The sequence below is a fragment of the Pogona vitticeps genome, chromosome 9 (genome assembly GCF_051106095.1).
Source record: "Pogona vitticeps strain Pit_001003342236 chromosome 9, PviZW2.1, whole genome shotgun sequence".
Taxonomy (NCBI): Eukaryota; Metazoa; Chordata; class Lepidosauria; order Squamata; family Agamidae; genus Pogona; species Pogona vitticeps.
Window position 1 is genome coordinate 2,844,316 of NC_135791.1, and position 23,171 is coordinate 2,867,486.

General features: G+C 42.4%; 1 protein-coding gene across 3 annotated transcripts in view; it reads right to left on the reverse strand.

Annotated features, from left to right (window-relative positions):
* The window catches only part of NFYC (nuclear transcription factor Y subunit gamma), a 42,163-nt gene that overhangs the window by 12,665 nt on the left and 6,327 nt on the right, over window positions 1–23,171 (reverse strand). For 2 of the 3 annotated variants that reach the window (XM_020812938.3, XM_020812939.3), the window contains exons 2-5: window positions 7,622–7,731; window positions 3,698–3,769; window positions 1,837–1,950; window positions 187–282 (exon numbers count right to left, since the gene is read on the reverse strand). In XM_020812938.3, coding sequence (XP_020668597.3) covers window positions 187–282; window positions 1,837–1,950; window positions 3,698–3,769; window positions 7,622–7,723 — 384 coding nt within the window. In that variant the 5' untranslated portion in view covers window positions 7,724–7,731. Of the gene's footprint in view, window positions 1–186; window positions 283–1,836; window positions 1,951–3,697; window positions 3,770–7,621; window positions 7,732–21,613; window positions 23,163–23,171 lie in introns of those variants that run through there. The other variant, XM_078380064.1, reaches the window with a different exon arrangement.

Consider the following 23,171-nt stretch of genomic DNA (forward strand, 5'->3'; position numbering starts at 1 on the left):
CAACTAAACAACTAAACAACAACAACAATCTGCTGATGTTGCTGCTGCTGCTTCAGTGCTATACCTCATGCCTTGTATTCTGACATATAGGAGGAACTGCAGTAGGTTGTGTAATGAAAAGTACCCCTAGACAAAAGTTTAAGAAAACACTTAAAAGCTTCATCACAGGCACCCTCTGGTCCTCACCTGGCGCTTCGGAGGCTTCAGTTCATCTCTTGGAACGATGTCGATGAGGAAGTCGAACTGGTCAAATTTAGTGATGGCCATGGCGATGTCATTTCTCTGCAACCAAGAGAAGAAAATGGGAACCTTTAGGCTTGGAGTTCCACAATGCTTAGCCTTTTTCAAATTAACAAGCAGCAAGGAAGATCTCAGAATAAATTCATGGCACCCGGGAGCGACATGAGCAATCTGCAAGAGAAAGTTACTGCCAGAGTTCCCAGTCCCCTGATGCATATCCACCATACCTCAGAAATGATAGGTGCCACGTTCTGCATTTTGCAACGTTAGCCAGCTCAAAGGCAAGTGTGCTTCTCAATGGTATTCCACATGACATAACTCAAAGCCTTTCTAAGGCCAACCACTGCAGTTGGTTAAAGCCACAAATGCAGTGAAGTGTACAGAAAACAGAGGAGGAGGGGTCGTTAGCTCTGCTAGCAAATTCCCCTTTTTAAACAGAACAGCGAGCAGCCGTTTTCATATAAACTCAGTTGGTTCTGGTGCAGAAAATCTGAAGAATTGCAAATTGGCCCTCTCACTGCCATGTACATAATATGATTGAGCAAGGGAAGTACATGAACTTCGTTGGGTTGATATTTGGATACCAGCTTCCCAGAATCTGCAAACTACTGCACAAACTGGCAGTGAGGATTGATTTTTTTAAAAATGAACATGGGTGAAAACCAATACTTCTCCAGGCACATAGCTTGGAGTAATCAGCTGTTGAAGGTCTGGCTTTGAACCTGCACATTTATCTGTGTTTGTGGCATTGAATTAAATTTCAGACCACACACCCCCTCCCCACTTAATAGGTACGTGCCCAGCCCCATCACAGTCCTGTCCTCCTACGGAATCTGGCCACTGCAGATGGCTGGCAATTCCTTCACTCAGTTTGCTTTTGATAAGAACTTGTGCCAACAAGGCTAATCTCTTCATGGATCTGAAAGGAGGTACTAGAGATTTAAAAGAGTCACATTAGGGAAAACATGAAACTGACAAATGCGAAGTCAGAAGAGGGAGGGATGGTTTTCCACCAGGTACTGCGGAAGAGTGTCACTTCTTTCTTTGGAACAGTATTGCCCCAGGAGCAGCAAAGCCTCAAGAGGTGAACCACCAGGTCTGAAATATTCCCAGGTTAGACACCAAAGAGCTGCTGCTAAATTTTAAACTCGTTGAAACTAGACATGGGCACAGAGGGCTTCGCCCTGCTTTGGCCCAATTTGCATGTGCAGCATCACAAGTGTCACAGGGTCCCTTCCCCCCACCACGCCAGCCAGCTGCCTGGGGTGGCTGTCCCATCCAGCCAGAAGTCCAGGCTTCCCTTCCACACCTCCTCCAGCAACTGACCAATCAACAGCTGAGCACCAAGACTCCCCACCCTGCCTCCTCATCTGAGTGGTCTGAAAGGGTTAAGCTACCTGCTGCTCTTCCTCTGGAAACTGCTTCTTCCTGACCCCACCTTGCAGCAGAGAAAGTATGGTGGCATTTGCCTTGCCAAATAGATTGGTAAGCTGTCCTACCCACTCCTCCCCAGGCCCTCACTGGAAGGATGTGCAAGAAACAAAGAAGATGCGCAGACATTTTAAATTGCAAGCAAGAAATAACTCTACCCTTTACCTGTAAGGTCCTGCGCTTGTTATCCTCTGTGTGTATCCAGGCCCGTAGTGTCAACTCTGTGATGAATATCTGAGCAGCCTTGGCAAATAAAACAGGTGCTTCTGCACTGATCATCTAAAGAAAGAACGAGATCAGCTTTTACTATGACTGGTTATGTATTAAAGTTTTGATGAACTACTCTTGTAACTGTCCATTTCACTTCTTTTTCCTAAGGTGTAAAGCTTTACACTTATCCCTGTTAAATTTCATTCTGTTGTTTTCAGCCCAGGGCTCAAGCCTATCAAGATCTTTTGGAATTTTGTTTCTGTCTTCCAGGGCATTAGCTATTTCGCACAATTTTGTGCCATCTGCAAATCGGATAAGCATTTCCTAGAAACCCTCATCCAAATTAATAAAAATGTTGAAGAGCAGCAGGCCCAGGACTGAGCCTTGTGATACCCTACTTACTATCTCCTCCCAGTCTGAGACGGAGTCATTGATGTACAATTCTGTAACCAACTGTGTATCCACCTGACAATTGTGCTATCCAGCCTGCACCTAGTTATCTTGCTAATCAGGGGGGCACTTTATCAATTTTTTTGCTGAAGACAAGATATATTACATCTAAAGCATTCCCACAGTCTACCAAGGAGGTTATCCGAAATTAAAAAAATTCTTTAAAAAAGTTTTTAGCTCCAAGCCTACAAAAATCAAAGCAGGAAGTCTTAAAATGGAGTTGTGTTGCAGGCAGTGTCAGGAAGTCTATAAAAAGGATATGCCAGTTCCTGGGTGCTAACAGGGCCTCTTGCATGGAGACGGGATAGAGTGGGTAAGGTGTGTATCATGGTCATCCCTGCAGTTAAAAGCACAGGCATCATATCTCTCAAACAGTCAACACAAGGAGGCCAACTTCCTCTCTCCCACACATAACGTCTCCTTTCACTCTTGATCATGCTTCCAGCCTCAATTCATCTCCCACCACTTTCCACACAAGGAGTCCAGATACAGTACAAGGACAGATGCTGACAAATGGGAACACATTCAGAGGAAGGCAACAAAGATGATCAGGGGACTGGAAACCAAGCCCTGGGAGGAAAGACTGAAAGAACTGGGCATGTTTAACCTTGAGAAAAGAAGACTGGGGGGTGGGGGGATAGGATAGCACTTTCCAAATACTTGAAAGACTGTCCTACAAAGGAGGGGCAGGATCTGTTTTCCATCATCCCAGATTGAAGGACATGTAACAATGGGTTCAAGCCGCAAGAAGCCAAATTTAGGCTGAATATCAAGAAAAACATCTTAACTGTTAGAGCAGCACAACAACAGAACCCATGACCTCAGGGGGAGGTGGTGAGCACTCCAACATGGGAGGCATTGAAGAGAAATTTAGACAACCACCTGGCAGATATCCTTTGATTTGCATTCCTGCCTTGAGCAGGGGGTTGGACTCGATGGCCTTCAAGGCCTCTTCCAGCTTCATTTTTCTATGATTCTATGATGCTCACCTTTCCTCCTTACAGCTATCAAAATAGTGTAGGGAAAATGCTAAAACAATTAAGACAGCACACATTCCAAATATGTCATCAAGGCAATGAAAAAAAATCATGGCCTCCAGGCTAGGAAACACTGATCTAGCGTATGCAACCCACCCCTCAAGCAACTCACTTTCCACAGGGCCTTTCCTGCCAGAAATTGCATAGCTGCTGGGTAGTACATTTTTACACCTGGGTAAAAGTGTAAACCTGACCTTTTATTACCAGCCTGGAAAGAAAGCGCTCTCGAGGGAGACATTCTCAACAAGCAAATAAAGAAGCTCAAAATACATTTATTGGTCTTCTATTGTGGGGGGGGGGGGGGTCAATCGTTCGGCCAGACATTTTACCTTCACGTCCTCATCTAGTTTCATGATCTTCTTAATGCGTGCCAAAGGAAGCTCCTGAACTCGGAAGTCTTTCTGCAGAGAAAAGAAGAAGAGACATCACCGGGCGACTCAGTATTTAGTACAAAGAAAAGGACATCCAGCCCTGACTATATAAAAAAAACTACAATTGGCACACGGTAGACTTATTATTCTCCTATTTCCCAACATGGCACAAATATGGTAACTTCACATTTGGGAGGGTTTCTTTTTTATTTGAATTATGTGTTTCATTGCTGCAGTTATGCAAATAGCCAGTGCTTCCTGTCTAAAAACAACTCTGTAATACAAATTAGCTCTCCATAGCTACCTGGGAGAAAATAAAATACATCCAAACATGTTGTAATGATCTCCACGTACATTCAACCCACATTGTGCATTAAAATCCAACCAGAACGCATGTCGGCGACCATGCAGTTAAACGAACACAGAACGGCAATTTTTGTGCTTTCTTTTCCCAAAGAAGACAAATATCATAATCTCCAAACCTCTGAACTAGGTCAGGAGCTGTGATGTGCTAGAGATGGGTCCGTGTGACTGTAAAGATATTATCAGGATACATAACACAAAATGACTCCACGCAAACAAAAGGCTTAGTGGCAGCAAATTCAACTCTAAGTGCCTTAAAAATGACCCCTGGAAGAAACAATGCCTTGCATGTTAAAAAGAGAAAAACAAAAAATCAGAAAAGACTGGCTATCTCTAAAGTTCAAGGGGAAATGTGCTGGACAGCTTCAGGCCCGTTGTGGAAGGGACACAACCCACCCTCTGGCTGCTGCCAGCTCTCTGGACAGGAGGGCTGGCTGTTCTTGGGAGGCAAAGCATTTTAAGAGTTCAACAGCACTCGGAACAGGGCCTGGAAGCTAGACGAATGGCAGTACAGATGGCATAGGATATGCAACACGCATCTGGGCTTCCTCGTTTGTCAATGTGTTGATCGCGTTTCACACCTATCGTGATGACTCTTGGACGTCACGTGGAAAGAAGTGCAATCACGCCAGAAGTCCACGGGGAGAACGGTGCAGTCGCAGGACCCATTAAATTGAAAACCTACCTGCTGTGCCTTAAGATCTGTTTAGGAACAGGTAGGAAGGCCGTTCTTTGGTTACCAAGCAAGGTCAAAAGAGCTAAAACATATCTCAGTGGCTGAGCCCATGCCTTCATGCAGGTCCAGCGTCTGACATCTCTAAGCAGGGCCGGAGGGGGAAAAATGCTGAACACTAGAGAATCATTGCCACCAGCCACTGTTCTTTGGAAGACAAGTCAACCTATGAAGCACCTTGAAATCAAAGCCATTTGAAAGCCCCTGGCTCAGTGACAATGACAAGAACATCTGGGGACCCTAGGTTGGAAGCCACTGCTCTAGGAGCATGAAAAGAAAGAGGGGGAGGGGACAGTGTCTTCATCTTCTGATCTTTCAACATGTGGGCTGCCAGCAATAACGTTCCAGCCAGGCACCCAGCTGAAGTCTTGTTTAGATCCCATGTTCTCCATGGGGTTGTGTGCAGCTCAACACTCACTGCTGAGGTCACTCCAGCCATAAGTAGACCTGAACATTTTCTGCCCCTACTGATTATATGGCATGGGTCAGGCAAGGAACATCTATTCACATAAGCAAATATACAGGTACATATAGAACATGGGTGGATTCTCCATAAAATTCAGCACTGATTATAACCGGAGTAGCTGTAGCCCTTCCCCCCCTTTTTTCCATAGTTCCTGTTAAAACATCCACTCAAACAGAAGGGTTATGGCTTGACATTCAACGTTTTGTTCACTTGCTGTGCAATAAATTGATCCACGTGACCAGAGCGTCTGAAATTAAAACTGCCCCTTTCTTGGAAAGCTTCTGAATAAGAGTTGTCACCATGCAGGGCTGTCAACTCAAACACGCAGTTCTCAAGTGGCAAAGCTCTGTGTAACAAGCGAACAGAGTAATTAATTTAGGAGAAGCAGGGGCTGCAGCTAAATCTCTCCAACAGACTCTGGAAAAGGTGGATTGAACAGAAAGCTAGATTTTAGCCTGTTAATTCTCAAGATTGAAGTAAGGTGCGTTTGCTAACCTAGTAGCTCTCTGGGGGGCAGAAAAGATGACACAAATATCAGATTCTGAAGTTTAGGACCAGCAATCAGTAACATGGTAGAGATGCAGATTTCTCAAGGATGGGCTCAAATACATGCATTTACACACAGTGAAAGAGAGAACTGGCACTTCCATTTCTTGTTTTCAGCCCCAAACTGCAAGCACAGTTTCAGGAAGGAAGCAAACACGTGCAGTTCTCTTCCAAGGCATGGAAACGGTGGCTTGTTTTTAACAAACAAATATCCATGCAATGGGATGTAAGAGACAGGACGGTTGCAGGAAGTCAGTGTCTATGCAATCTGCTTTTTGCAGGACTCCAAAAGTCAATGGGCCAAACAAAGCCTTTCTTCAGGACTGCTGCAGTTTTTTTAATGGGCAACACAGGCCTCTCCCGGAAGTTCACAATCAGGCTATGAAAACAAACCTCTGCACCCCTTCTATTCATGAGTGTTTAATCATGGCAGCTAAAGGGAGCCTCTGGGGTCGGAGACAGAACAGAAAGCACCAAAAAAAAAAAAAACCTTATCCTCTGTGAATTTCCCTACTCCCCTCAAAGCCACTGATCTACATTTCAGTCCATGGAAGTTTCTCCCAGAAAACGTTCATCTCCCCTTCCCCTGGTATCTATGCCATTACTATTTTCCCAGTAAATGTGTAACTTCTAGGATATAATGAGAGCCAGATACTTGGAAGATTTTTCCAAAGAGGCAACCTCAGAGCCACCTTCCTGCTCCAGTTAGAGAGGTGTGACCGCAAGTTCACACACAGAGGGGACCTTTCCAATGACAGCACAATTATTGGTGATCATCCACCCAACAGAGGCCTGCCAGGATTCGTCACGGCTTAAACTCCACCAGACAAATTTCCTGGTCTGCTTTGAATAGGTCCCATGATGCTTGCTCTTAAGATGGTATCTTCCCATTTTTAAGATGCTTCATTGTTGTTAAGATGCATAACTTTCTGATGTGTTTTATGGTTTTTGGCTCCTTAAGATTTCAAATGTAAGTCTCCTTGATCACTTCTACAGGAAATGCTCCAATTGATTAAGCACAGAAATAATATGGGAGAGCAGACCACAAATCACACAACCCAGCCAAGAACACAGGGATCTAAGCCTGAGTTACAGTTATATGACAGCTAAGCAGGACATTTATGATTGGTGAGTACATTTCCAAGGCTACAGAAGATGAGACAGCAGGCCATGTAAAGAGGCCTGGGGTAAGAGAAAACTGTTCAGAAGGGCCATCCGTCTCAGCCACGTAACATTTTTCCAAGCCCAAGATGGTGCAATCCACTTCTCGCCTGAAAATAGTGCTGTCTTATGGTTCTATGAGCAGGGCACACTGGGCTACTAAAAAAAAAAACAATACTGTATTTTACATGCTTATTTCAAGAGGGATTCAAGAATGTGGACACAAGAGTGGAAGAAATGAACAACCCACGTTCCTAACAGGGCAGATACTGGGGAGAGGTTTCAACAAAGATTTCCAAACACTTCTTGCTAGCCCCCCTCTTAAGAGCCTTCCTGGAACACCGTATTTCGCACGTAAGAGGAAATTCAGGAAGCAGTTTCTCTCCGAATCAAAAATGAAGTAGCAGGCAGATTCTTCACCTTCTGGTGGCACTACTGGAGGTGAGGAGTCTACAGTCCCTGTAACATTCAGGTCGAAAATCTTTTGCCTTTAACAAAGCAGAACGAGTAGATACCAAGTATTGACCTACCGGGAATGGTGTGGGCAGACTCTCTTTGGTACCTGCCCCGACATTACCTCAAAGTTTTGGAATAAAATTTAAGAGTCTCTTACCACTGTGAGGTTTCGGATCTCCTCCATAACCCGAGGCCAGAAAGACTGAAGGCACTGCTGGGCATCGCTGTTGCCTCCTGCAAAGCCCCCATCCGTGGACATTATGGTAACTGGGGAGTAAACAAGAACAACAACAAATTCACCATGAAAAGCCGAAGGGAGATCAGGTCTGAGTACCTGTGAAGTTCACATCTGAACAGCCTCCCAATGCGGTTTGTTTCAACAAAACAAAACAAAAGACACTTGTGCACAAAAAGCCAGACAGTAACGTCATTCAGGAACCTTTTAGCAATTCTTACATCGTTACAATATTTTCTTTCTTCCCAGACTCGGGAAGAGAAAAAGGCTGAATTTACCCAGGGACTGAGTAAGCTCAAGTTCCATTCCTAGACACAGTGCTTGTGCGAAACACCTAAAAGCTTTGCATTTGCGACAAAGCAGTCTATTTAGGGAGTATCTTTTCCAACATCAACCTTTTTATTTCCTCTGATGGTCTGTGAAGCTGCTGCTCAGAATTCCTTCGTTTCACATGATAAGAGCCCTTAGTTTGTTCTGTACAGGACCTGTTTCACAATCTCTCCTTTTAGCCTACACTATCTTCACATTCATGTTCTTCTCCACCAAGGCTACATTTATTGACTCATACTCAAATACTAAATTCTGCTGAACGTTATGGGATTTTTTTCAGATCACAGATGCATCTAAAATTACACTTTTTGGCTTTTAAAGTTAACTTTTCCTGGTTTGTGAGCACCTGATTTCCTTTCATTTATTTATACCCACCTTTTCCCAAAAGAGGACCCAAGGCGGCTTACAGTATCAAAACAGACAATATTAAAAGCTAAAAAGGCTGTAAATTATTGCAAGGTAAAAAGAAGAAGGAAGTAAAGTGGCATATTAAAAACAGCTTACATGATTTTTTAAATGTATTAAATATATATTGTCTTAGAACTATAGAGATGGACAGGACCCTAAGGATCATCAAGTCCAGACCTTCTCCAGGAGGCACAGACAGGAATCGAACTCCCAGACTTTAGTAAAGAGGAGAAAGAGTCTGTTCCTAATTACAGTTTTCATTAAGCAATAATAATGTTGGGGAAACGAAGCATACCCTGTTTGGTTGCAGCCTTGCATTGTACTTGCAAGTATGACGCTGGTGTCCGTTTTGAGTTCTAGGCGAAGGAAGAAATGGCTGGCTTTTAAAAGAAACAAAGGGCATACCGAAGACTCAATCCCCTGGACTGCCCAAGAGGGGAAACTACAGGTTTCTGCTGAAGGCACTTTGCCTGGACTGCTGTGCCGTGGAAACTCAAATTTGGTGTTTCAGGCTAAGGAAATGCTGTGAACGTTGAAGGCGTGTCTCTACTAAAGGCATGAACTGCATTTTTTAAAAACACTCTTCTGGTCCTGAGATATCAAAACACAAGCATCGAAACAGGGCCTCCACCGAAGACCTCCAACTCTGAGCAGGGTTACTGAGAATGAGAAAGCAGTTTGCCCCTCGCAAAAAAAAAAAAAAAAAAATCCCCCCCCCTCAGTGATCAGCCAAAACAAACTACCTCTGTCCTATGGCTGCCAAGGGTGATACATTCAATTTGTTTTGCCGCAAAATATTTTGTTCTTCGTTCTGGCAACTTAAGAACAAGCTCGCTTACAAATGATGTAGAAGAACAACAGGTCCCCTTACAATGACAATTTTATTTTTAGGGTATGCTACCATGTATTAAGGCCTTGCAGTGACAGCAGCAGCAGCTAAACATAAAAGAACAGGTGTTATCTGTTTTTGTTCCTTTTTTTTTAATGTTAGCATTATTACGTGGCACCCCTCCAATTACTCCTTTCTTGGTTCCAAAATATACCAAAGGTTGATTTTCTTCTTCTTTTTCTTCTTCTTCTTCGAAACACTGGGGTATTATTTCTGTGACGGTATCAATTTCAAAACCAAGTGCCAGGAAAAATAAAAGGGAATTAAATAATTAAAGAGCCTGGTTTGATTACCCATCCACAGAAGAGGGTGCCTACTGTCTCTCCCGTTGATTCGTGGCTCTGCCTCGGCCTCTTTCCTTCCATTTAATTCTGCGTAGCTCTAACTGTTGGCCAATTCAAAACGAAGATGATTCAGAGTGACCGATGGCCAGAAGTGATCAATTTATTTTTCTTTGATGGCTGACTCTTATTTCTCTGCCTGAGTCACTGACCCAAAGTTGCCTTCTGGTGCCCTGAGCGGAAAGGTATTGTCAATGAGGAAGATCATGCTTCCACTCGGGGCAAATAATTCCAGTTTACACACTACAGAAAGTTAACCTTGCCAAGCCCAAAGGTAATTCAGAAAAAGGAGTGTGCATCTGAGCTATTAAGGAATGGAAGACAACAGGACGACCATACGAGATACCAAGGATGGGGGCTGAAGTCGAAGGACCCACTGTCAAGTCGGACTTAAGATGCACCAGTGACTTGACCCGGGGTTTCTTTTTTCAATAACTTGGACCTGACTCAAACCGGCCCATGAAGCTTACACTCCCATCCTAATCTGTGAAGGACGTGTTTGAAGGCAGAATCCGTGCGGAAGACTGGGCCGCCCTCTCCAGAAGGAGGTAACTGTCAACTCTCCTGCCTCGAAGCTTAGATAAGAAAGGATGTTCCAAAGGACAATAGGATGCGCGCTCTCTTGTCTTCGTGGGGGAACTTGTACTCTCAAAGGGACGAGAAACTCAAGGGTACGTCGTGGCCTTTACAGGACAAAAACAAGTCTGGCTAGGGAATTTTTAATCTGCTGAATACCTTCAGGGAAAATCATTCCAACGCTGATTTTTTTAAATAGCTATATTCAAGGATCCCTACATTTGCACCGAAGGGAGAGGAGAAACTACAGAATGTGTTATTTAAAAGTATGAATAGACACAATCATTCTGTGTGGTGGCGTAATGGGAAGTGGCTTGAGGCCAAGAACAATTCTGACATAAGTGAGCATGATTCCCACTGACTTATGATCTATTGTGCGAGGCAGGTTTTATTTTGGCCCTTTCTCAGGCAAAGAGAGGGAGGAACAAGAATTTCTATACCTCATCTTCCCCCCTCCATGTACATAAAATACGACTATCTCGTTTCAATAAAGTTGTCCAGGAGAAATTGCTACATCGACTTCATCTCATGCTGTGCAAAACAGCACTTATTGTTAAAAAAAATTACAGTGTTAGATAATTTTATGGTGGGAAATTATTAGTAGTTAGCTTTGCTGATCCAAGCATACAAAGAACAATCAAACTGATATATAAAAGAAAGAAAGAAAACAAAACCCAGCTAGGCCTGGTTAAGTTTTCTAAAAACTGCTATTAAAAGAGTTTGCGTGTTTTGATGAATGCCCCACACAGGCACAGCACTTGCAATATTATGCAAAATTAAAAATTCTCTGGAGCTTTTTGGCAATAATAAACTTATTCAAATGTGACCAGTCCATTCAAATATGTAATTAGTTGGCCGTCTTGATCAGGTAAAAATCATAGGCACACACGTACCATTTCCAGAAGGTTTGCCAAACACAAAATCCATGTTGGGAGCTGAAAGGACCCATATAGCCCCCTCCTATGCAGATACCTAAAAGCTGTGCCCATCCTGGTCACTAATGCGACTCACATCAGACCAAGTCATAAAAAGAGAGCCAAGGTCAGGAGAGGAAAAATCACTTGCAAAGCTAATAGGTCCAGATGTCCACAAGGCCCTATACTGCATAACTCTAATTGCAAAAGTTCGCTTGAGGTCACAAATGGCAGAGTGGAGAGTGCCCGATGGGCCACTTCAAGGATACAGTAATAAATACCCTCACCCCCCGGAAGAGCCGAAAGAAACTTCTATATAGTAATGACGTTCCACAAGGTATCAAGTGCCACCACTGACTCTGTGCGGTCAGGCTGCTCCTGAGAAAGGCCTACATACCAGCACAAGATCCTGGGAAAGATGCTGCGGCAATGACGCACGAATCAGTCTTCAGGAGCCTTTTAACTGAAGATGAAGAAGACAGCTATCAAAATGACAGCCGCATGAACACCGGTAATGAAGTTTCCAAGTGTTGATTAGCAATATCCTGACAATTTTATGTTTAGGTAATCAACACTCTCTTTCTTCATTTTACTCCCAACCCCATTTTATGTCTATAAAAGGACCCTTTACACTGTTAAAAAAACCACTGCAAAAAGAAACGTTAACAAAGTATTTGACACCCTTCAATCCTCTCCCACAAACACATACACTGGAGATATAAACTGGGACCTCAGTATTATACACCATGTGTCTGAAGAAGTAGACTATAATCCATGAAAATTCATTTTGAATTAAAGGAACCGCAGGACCTTGATTTATTTGCTCTTACACATATTGTTGAGGAATGAAGATATATTTTAGATTAGAACACATTCTTGGTCTCTCTGGGATAAACCCAACAGCCAGAATGGCTAAGAACACCTTACAGCAGTGGTTCCCAGCTTTAGGTAACCCAGGCATTCTTTGGACTGCAATTCCCAGAAACCCCAGCCAACCTAGCTGGTGGACTTCTGGGAACTGTAGTCCAAGAACACCTGGGTTACCTACTGCCTTAGAATATGCCCCCACTCCCAGAATTCTCAGCACGGCTCCCAGATTCTATTATTATAGATTATGATGGGTTTCTCAGCAGACATGCCAAGGTAGAACTCAAATCAAAAAGGCTGAAATTCACTATAACACACATTTTCTTCTTGTGACCGCAGACACTCTTAGCATCAAATTCAGTGAGGAGAATAAAACTCCTAACCAGATTCTATTTGCATTATTAGACTTTAGACACTTAAAAATGATTGAGATCATCCACAGATGGAAATGTGTCCTGATTTGCTTTCCTACATGAAGATGACACATATGGAGTTCAGGACACACAAATTAATCCATCAGATCTGCTCTGTCCTGGCAGAAATCTCTTATGTAACTGATCTTTCAGTATCAGTCTCTAGCACTAGACAATACTTTCTCCTTCTAAGTAGCAACACAATTCACTCAAAAAGCAAAATTGATATACAGTTTCCCTCCCTTTCAACAGCTGATTTACATCCTAACACATTTAACCTGTGATCTGTTCTAAAAGAAAGAATAAAATGTGCCATTCATTTGGTCATGTTTTTGCTTCTAGGTATGCTAAAGACCACCTAAATCTCACAGAATGTAAAAGAGACCAACATTAAAAAAAAAAAATCCACAAACTATCCAGAAAGAAAAGACAGGCAGACATGAAAATGACAACAAAAGTAAAGAAAGCAAAATCAGTGATTGAAATTAAAATATCCAACAATAAATCCGAAGTATGAGAAAATAGGAAGCAGTTTTATTTCCCTGTCCCATAATGAGTCTAGAAACCCCGGAATACAGCACAAATAATGCTTATTTATTCCAAGTCATAGCTGGCAGCTTAGGCTCAGTTTTCTCGACAGCCACTGCAGCAGAACTTCCCAAGAAAAATAAAATTATTTCAAAGCTAGCTCATTAAGTCAAGTGACAGGTTTAGACAGAACAGAACAAAGATGAATATCAGAACTAACAGCTGGATTTAGATGATGGTATATGAACACTCTTCTGTTGAAATACTTTACATACACTTCCTTAGGGATCCTAACCTACCATCCTCCAAAAATCCCACATTGTACTGGATGTGATGCTGCTACCAACAGGAACTGGCCTTCCTCAAAAGTCCAGCACCCCTAACTACTGGGTAAATGTTGGAACACATCTATTTAAGTTGTGCAACACCAACAGACCAGCTGTTACTGGCATGGAAACACATGGAAAGGGTGCATATAAATTACAGTGACCATACTCACTTAGACCAGGTTTCACCTGGATTCTAGACATGCTACCATTAGATGATGAAAGTCTCTGGCTTTTCCTTGGGGCAGGGAACTCATAACCCTTTCAAAGCCAAGAGAACGTGCAAAATGCAGTCCCTTTGCTGCTATATTTTGGCAAAAAAGATAGCCTCCTACTGCACCTTACTCCCACCCCACCAGCCTTACTGGCACCACTGTAAAGCAGCACCAGATGCACAAAGCAGCTGCACCCCTACTATTGCCACAAGGCGAGCAGAAGGCAAGGTGGGCATCAGATGAGGCGGGGCAGGTGAAAGGCTATGGACTTCATAGAATCCAAGAATCGTGGAGTTGGAAGGGGCCTTGAAGGCCATCAAGTCCAACCCCCTGCTCAGTGCAGGAATCCAAATCAAAGCAGATGTGACAGAGGGTTGTTCAATGTTCTCTTGAGTGCCTCCAGTGTTGAAGTGTCACTTCAAGTAAATTTTGCAACCCTTCATTGGCTAAACTAATTGCACACTCTCTTTGTGCTGACATGTACTACAGCCATCTGGCTACAAAACTTACCCACTCTGAAATGCATGTTTGTAAATAAATAATAATGAGCAGCATCAAAATGCATTCAATGCAGTAAGGTACAAGAATCCAACATGCTTTACTTTGTTGCCCACAAAATGGAAAGTCAACTAGAGGTTTTTAAGGCAAACCATATTAAAGTACCAACCTTACTACAAGCATTTTGTTTCAGATTTAGGTAAAAGCAATTAAGAGGTTCCACCTTTGCCCGCAGGACCAAATTGCCAACTTGCAACTTTTTCACTTTTGAGAAACAACCCTGCCGGCTTGAAGATAGCTAAATGTACTTCTTAAAATCTGAAAATCTCAGTTCTAGCACTTGGTATAGGAGAGCAACGTTTGAGGACCCCTGTGGCATGTTTAACAAGGGGGGGAGGTGGAGTGTGGCAGGCAACAGAAAATTGCAGTTCAGAGATCTTTGTTAGCCAGAGCTACAAAAACCTTAAAACTTGTGCTACCAAACCCTTCAAGAGGACAGCTTAGCCAGATTTTCATATAAACACACAGGGAGAAGGCATTGCTTTGGAGCAAACTGGAAATGAGATCTTATTCATTTTCCTTAAGTTTACTCCACACTGCAGAATTCACAACGAATCCTTCATACATTCTGGACCTTTTTAGCAAATGTATGTGTTAGGTGTTTGTTGTCAAGTCAGAATCAATTTATAATGACCCTAACAGGACTTTCAAAGTAAGTGGGATATTTAAGAAATGGTTTTACCAGTTCCACACTCCCAGTGAGTTTCCATGTAGGGTAGGGATTCAAAGCCTCTTCTGCAGAGTCCTCATCTGTTGGCTCATTCCACTATACCAACACTGAGAATCCTTTAGCAAATACCTTACTGTTAGTAATCAGAATGCTTTCTAAGAGTTGTTCATTGACAAATTTTAAATAATCCTACCTCCCAGAAAACTGATAATGTGTTCTTTTTAGTACTGTATTTGAACTTCCAAATTCAAAACACACAAACCCCACCAATACTTCTGTTTCTTTGAGAGAGAACTGCTTAGTTCCCATATGTGCATAGGAAAGAACACGCATGTCTCTTGTGAAGAGTTGTGTAGAGTGAAAGCTAGCCTCTCTTTGTGACTTTTTAGGGGTCTAGTACATCCATCACTCCCCCTTGCCTTCAGATTGCATGTAAGGACCAAACCAACTTCTTTCTTTCTTTCTTTCTTTGCAAAAGCAACCATAATTTAATTAATTAAGTAAAGACCCTGTCTCACAATAATACTCGATTTGCCACACAGTGCTACCTGAAATTACATTGTTAAATCATATTTTTTGCACATTTTTGCCAGTCTGAGAATACATTGGCTGTTCAAAGAACCACCAGACAGCTGCTTCTCAGAAAATAAATAAATAAATAAAATGAAGACCTACAACTAACTTTTAACCAATACAACAGACCTTTTCCTAGTGACCTGCCATCATCCTGGTCCATCTGAAAAATGCTTCACCTGGTAGTTTAAAAAGTAATGTATTAAAAGAGAAGTAAAACTCATCAACGTTTCTGTTTCCATCAATTATTGACCTTGCCTCTAAGCTATGCAGTTCAAGGACACATTTTAAAATGATACTTTAAAAGTTAAACATTTACAGGGACTGGTTTTGTGGAAGGATTAAGGGCTTCCCCATCCGCCCCCATTCAGGTTAGCAAGAGAATCATTTCAGGGGCAAGAAGGAGAGCTGTGCTGGTTCAGATCCATCATTAAACGCATATTTTAGAAGACTGAAACTCATAGGTGAAGTATTAGAGGGTACTTGTCAACAATGTCACAGAAGGTGCAATTCCTTCCAACTGTGAAGATCTTGTGCGAAATCTCTGTGGCTTATCATTTGAAAATGATAAAAATTCTGGCGACTTATAGAGCTTAGATGCCCATGCATCTCTCAAGGCATCAACCCTATTCAGTCCTATTAATCAATATTTACATTTCATAAACATGCAAAATTACACAATTTTATGCTATACTACAAATGAAACTTTTTTTGTTTCTAAATAAAATACATTTTGTTCAATAAGAAAATAAGCACAGCATACAATATATTTCAGTTTTTCCGTGTTCTGTTCACAACACACACATCCCACTCCCTCCCTTCAAATTTCCAGGCAATTTTATATTTCTAGGTATGCAGGGAAAAGACATCCATATGAAACATAACAGTTGCTGCTTCCAGATGTGCACAATATTGAGTGAAACTGGCCATTAATTTGACTCAGCGTACAAAACGTCTTCCTACATGTTCGGGTGAGCTTAATGTGCTTTGCATCACTGTTAAAGATTGTTATCACCCACTAATTTCAGGAAACATGAGAAGTAGTTTTGGTAGAATCTAGAAACTGTTTATTCAGTGTACTACACATCCTGGATATGCTGAAGTAGGAATAGAGTCAAAACCATAAACTTGGCATAGATCCACAGTTTTTTTTTTTAAATGTGGAATTTAAAAAAGTTTTCAAGAGATCCATGTTTGGGAAAAGGGACAGATGCCAGATCAGGGCCCAGTTTCAGAAATGGGTGGCTACCTATACTCTTGGAGAACAATTATAAATTTGCATGCCAAGATGAGGGTTCCAGCTGAGTGCAATACAGGGTGGGAGGAACAGTATCTCGTGTTGCACAAAGATTTGGAAACAGGCAGAACAGGCAGTGCAGGAAACTCTAAAGCCTAGGAACACATACAAAACTTGTGCTTCAGGTGATTAGGAGGAACTAGTAGCAACCACAAAATTTAGCAAGCTAGCAAAGCGAGCTAAATTTGGGGGCGGGGGTGTTCCCCAACTATTATGCATCCATCAGCACACCTTGCCAACAAGAGAATCACTATGGCCTAAATCCCATTGCCACTTCTAACTAAAGTAAACCACTGAATCAGTTGAGTTGGTCCACACTTACATGAAGCTCACTGATTCGGTGGCCACTGATTAAAGGTTTTGTTTGGGGATTTCAGGGCGCACTTGTGTTAGTTGCATTGCATACAAATCTCATACATCTCAAAACTGCCTTTAAGCAGAAGCAAATCTCCTTTATTCCATGCCCACTCGCCATTGCTGATGACATGATCATCACTGCTCACATGGAGCTGTGCAACAGGGATTCAGCCAGCGCATTAAGAGTCCAACGTTCAAACGGTGTTGCTAGATTATAAATATGTGAGCTAGTCTTTGCTTGTTTCACTTCTATTGAGAAAGTTCTGAATCTTCACGCGTGACATACAAAACATCCAGCACGGGAGGAAAAGTATTTTCTATTTAATAAACACCAGCCTGCTATATTCTTATGAACTCTTAAAACTGAATCACCTGAATCATCATGACTATCAAACACTGTGCTAAAAGTTGATCTTCCATACAGAGAGAGAACCAGAAGTTACAATACCCAACTACGGAGGCGGATGATAATAGTATGAAACAGTAAGTCAAGTTACAGCAGACACGCTGTCAGCTTTCTAATGGAAGTGTGCGCTGGCAACCAGGAGCCCTTTGTGGACTTCTCATTCTCAGAATAAGAGTATGGTCCTTTCTGTATGCTTTGGACTTTCAATTCTCATCAGCCCTAACTAATGAGCATGCTGACTAGGGATTTCAGAACTTTCAATGCAGCCAGATGGCACCAAGTTATCTACGTTGCCCAAATTCATCTACTGTGTTCATACAGATGTCCCAGTACTCTTAATGTATGCTCTCTCAACGACAAAAACTGGAGCATGGCAGTTCTCTAAGCATTTTTATGATTCTACGAAACAGGCATTTTAAATTCAACCAGGATCTCACCAAAATGTTATTTTGCCCAGTAACTGCCAAGTTTGTTTTGGACACGAGAAGTCCAGTCCTATGCATACTTTCTTGGAAGTTAAACTCATTGCATTCCATAAACGTCACACCAAACAAGAGTGAAATGCCTAGAGCATTAATCTTCAAGCAAGAGATCTTGCTTAGCATCTTTACATGTGTACTGAGCGGCAACAAAAATCTTGTTTGCAAGCAAAAAATTATGTAGCATAAAAGGCACACAGGATGCATCACGAAAGCTTTTCTGCTACGTGACTTGGTTTTACAAAGGTTATTATGTTACTTGGTCTTATAAAGGCAAACAACAAGATGCCACCTGGGATGTTTAATAGTACACACGCTTCCAAACGTTTTCAGAACTTTGAAGAGACATTTTTGTTTATTTTTTAAATATGGAACGCTTCACGTTGCCTTTCTGGGTTAAATGTGTCTGCCAGAACACAGACACAAGTTTTCTACAACCATGAACTTATCAATCAAAAATCATGGTTTGAAATGGTTTGCAAATCCCTGTCTAGACCAACCATCATTCATTAGTTTGCTACTGGTCCTTTACAAGTGCTCAACCATGGAAAGCAAAGCAAAAGTAAAGCAAAGAGGGAGCAACTTTGAACCACTATTTTCTCATTTCCCTTGGAAGTTCGAGCCTATAGGCTGGGTTCTAAACTATAATTAGAATTTAAGGCACAGTGACAGTGTGAAGCCTGCAGAAGGTTCTGTTTACCAACAACAGACACATTTAATGCAAGCGACCTACAATGCTACTAAGGAGTCCCAAGGTTTCTCAGACCACATCTTTGGAAACCATTAAACTGGCTATGAAATTTAAATAGTTATTGTTTACCTTGATTCCATCATCAATCCGAAGGGAGACTGCAGCCAAGAAATCTCAAGAAGATTGAGACTCAGAAGGGCAACAATGAAGGCATTAGAAAAGATAATCAAGCGTAAGGATGTGCTACTGGGGACCAAGACCCAGATCACCCACCCTTATATTTACTCTCACCACGTATGGGTCTCTGCTTGGACCTTTTATTTCAGTAACATCACAGGGTGGCAACTATGGGATGAAAATTCTGGTTTTCATACACCCTTTTAGGCTGAATGAGATTCTGATGGAACACATCTATACTGCAAATGTGGGGGACTTCAAACACTATATCAAAGCTGATGGGGGGGAAGACAGAGTACTAATACATAGGAACTGTGTGGGGTTTTTTGAAGAGACAGCCTTAAGTAAGAATTCACTCTTTTCTGTGAATGGTTGTGACTTCTTTAGAGATGTAGCTAGAACTGGTTTGGAGAAGTTGGTCTGCATCATGCCATAGGCCCCAGGTAATGTTCCCTCTCATTTTCAGCCCCACTGGGCAGGGGTTGTGACCGGAACCAAAGGGGCTGAAAACAATCGCTGGGGGTGCACGGAGGAGGAGGAGGCCTGCGTAAAGGGGAGGCAGTGACATGCAGGCTTACATTCCTCAGAGGGAACTTTGGATATATATATCCTATTCAGCAAAGAGAAGTATTTCCCAATGCTGATGTTTATCTGTTCCACATTTCAAAATGCAGGAAAATTCCTCGAACAGGGAAAAAGAAAACAAACTCTGATTTACAGCAAAAAAAACTATGGTTGAAGCTACAGCCCCCAAAACAAGGAAATTCAGACCATTGATTTATCTCCCGACATTCAATTGATTGATGGGCACACAGATGCACCCTTCTCCTACATTAACCTTCATCCCAAGTAAACATTACATCATAATTCTGTCGTGCCCACCAGCACTCTGCTCCCTAGATAGCACGTCTTGTGGTGAGGCAGAAGTGAACTGAAACACCGGTTTTCCACAGCATCAGCAACTACAAGCAGAATTGCACCACCGTCCTGTCCTCAGTTAGTTAGTTATTCCTTATTAATCCAATCCAATTCAGCCTCCCTGTGGAGAAAGAAATCTTGGGTTTAGACTCAGGTAAGTATTGTTTTTCCCTTTAGGAAATCAAGGTGTGGAGCTCACCTCTTGTTTTATTTGAGGTGGAAGTTGTGGTGGAAGAAATGTGCATCAGTGTGCCCTTACTTCAATCCCGAAGAGAGGGTTGATCTAAGGTCTAAATCACCTTTACTAGGAGTGAGGGTTAAGCTTCAATCATAACTTTTTGCTTTAAACCAGTCTCCCCCCCCCCCCCGTTTTGTTCTATAAGCAGAAAGATGCTCCCATTAGTGCTACAGTGGTGCCTCGCTTAACAATTTTAATTGGTGCCAAAAAAACCATCGCTATGGGAAAACATCGCTAAGCGAAACGCATTTTCCCATAGAGATGCATTGAAAACCGGATAATCCGCTCCAATGGGAACGGATTGCCGTCCTTAAGCGAAAATCGCCATAGGAAACATCGCTAAGCGAAACGCGGTTCCCCAACTGAAATGCATTGAAACCTATTCAATGCATTTCAATGGGGGGAAAAATTACAACAAATTCAAAAAGAGTCGGAACAAAGTCAAATTAGTTTAACAAAGGGTTTATTAAGTGCACTTATGATTTCAAGCATTCTAAACCTTTTTTAAACATTTTTAAACATTTAAAAGACAGCCAACACGAGGCTGTCAAAACCATCGCTAAGCGAAACAGGGGAACCCAAACTGTCATCACTATGTGAAGCAAGGTCCCAAACATCGCTATGCGAAAATCGGCCATAGGAAACATCGTTAAACGGAGCACAAGATCGCTCCAGAAAACTAATAATCGTTAAGTGATTACATCGTTAAACGAAGCAATCGTTAAGTGAGGCACCACTGTATTAATAAGAGCCATCATTCTTCTTAGGATAACTGTACGTTCTCTGGTTCAATGACTTCCACAAAGAACTTGAAAATGCACTGTCATTTTACCGTATGTGGCACAGAAAAAGGAAGAACTGAAAATGCTACAGAAGGAATGCCCTACACAATATGAACAATAACTTCTTCACAGAATATGAACAGGGCAATGCTCACTCTCCTTACACACATATAGCATTCCACCCAATTATACACAGAGAAGGGCCTATCTCCTATGAGAAATGGTGACCGATAAATACACCGTGCTGGTAATCTTATTAACCCCCTTCAACCAGGAACAAGTATTGGCAGAATACAGAAGCTTGTTGGAAGCTTATGAATCCAAATGGAATATATGCCGGGGACATAATCCACAAGGAAACTCTGTGGCACAAGGCCGACTAAATGCACAATGGTCTTGCGCGCCAAACTCTGTGTGCAGAAGATCTTCCTGGTGTGTTGCAGCCAACACTCACCAGCAGGCCAGGAACACATGCGACTAGATTTTTTGCAAAACTTCTCTTCAAGAAGAGAGAAGCAAAATCAATACGTACTAGTGAGATGAGAGAGATCTATGAGGGAACCATAGCATCTGTTTGAGAAATACCCTTCCAGTGAGGGGCTGCAGCTCGCTGGCAGGAAGGATGCCGGTAAAAAGCAACAACAGTCAGGTTTCACATCAAGCAATGCAATCAAAGTAGAAAGGAAAAGTTGCTCACTGCCCCTTCCTGAAAGTCAGGTAGATTCCAGTCTTGACCCACCAGGACCAGAGGGATATTGGGATATTTGCCATCTGAGATCCTGAGCAGCTGATACTTGAAGGCTGCTGTAAATCACTGCTTGATAGTTTGTTCCCAGGAAGCATTTCTTCCTTTTCGAAGTGCTTAACAACCACAGAATAGATGTTTTAAAATCACCACCTGTCTTTGCTCAATGTCCCAGTATACCTTTCAAAAAAATAAATAAAAGACAACTGATTTCACCTTCTAAAATATCATTCCCAAGGCCAGGAGATGAAGGTTATGTAAGGGACAAGGGCACAACAACAGATCCATGCCTTTCTGATCAGCTGAAATACCACTCTCCTGGAATCCTTCAGAGCAGGGTGAAGGCAAGGGAAATGAGAGAGAGAGAGAGAGAGAGACAAGAGAGTTGTCACTTCAAGGCTCTTGGCTGAAATGGTTTCAGTTCTGCCTCTTCTCGCCAACTATGGGTTTCTCAGGTATTGCAAATAACTCCTTTCCCCCTCCCAGCCTTGATTTCTCTAGCCAGCTAAGAGGAGCATAAACAAACTTTGTCCTTCACTTGCCAAAACTCAGAGAAGCACCACTTCAAGGTCACTCTTGCTAGCAAAGGAAGGCCTCCGCTCCAGAAACTTGTACGGCAACACTATTCCAACTATGAGGAGGGGAAGACATTTTTAAAAATCCGTAGGTAGTGCTCTTTACTCAAGGCAAACCTCTGCTACAAAAAGCCTTCCACAGCACCCCTCTTCCTTCACTGCAGAATAGGTGCTCTCAGCAAAAGGAACGTTCCAGTGACCTTCGTCATTTATTTTCCATTAAAAAGAAAAGCAAACACCTTATTATACCTGTCAAAGGACAGTGGAAAAAGAGAGGCAAGTCTGTACATAGCACTCACAGTAAACTCTGTCTTTAGCAGCCTGTGACTGAAGGACAGAATCTTTTTAGATAACCAAGATCTGGGGCAGAAACTACAAGACTTATCCGCAGAGAGAGAGAGAGAGCATTTAATGTTCCAACACCAATACAATAAGATTGCTGCAAAATGTTTAAGATCACAGAACACGGAAGCTGACTTGATAAGAAAAGCAATACTGTACAACACATCCTATCGGAAAGGGTGTGATTTAAGAAAGCAATGCACTGCCCCCCCCCATAGGAGTGGGGGTGGGGAGAGAAAAAGAAAGAAGGGACAGAGGAAAAAAGGGCACACTAGTCTTACAGAAATATACAGCATTTTACTCATCTAATAAATACATAAGGTGATGCATCGGCCCAAGGCCCTGTTTAGCAAAGTCTCAAAGACCTGACATGACATGGGACGAGTTAGCGGTACCCGTGCCCCTCTGACACCTCTCCCCATGTGCCACCAATGTTCTTTGCAGCTCCCAGAATCAAAAGAGCTCTAGAAAATCAGCTGCCTTGCATCCTTCTCCTTATGAAAGCTTCAATGCATTTGAACAAAGACAAGTTATGGAGAAAAGGAGGAGAGAGAGAAGAAAATCAAGACTTCCAGCTTTTCAACCCCCACCTTACACAGATTATGCGTCTCAGTAAAAATTAATCTCTTTCCTCGCACGTCTCCTGCTATTGCTACAGAAGTGGCAGAGGAAGGAGCCCCGTGAAGAAAAGGCATGCATAAGCCAAGGGAGAAGCAAGGTAAGCGCTCCATCAGGTATGCAAGGAATGCAAAGGGGCCATTTTCCGAGACAGTTTCAACTTATCTGCACTCTTGGGCTCTTGACTGCAACGAGGATCACTCAAGAAAAAGAAAAGTAATTGTAAAAAAAAAAACTTA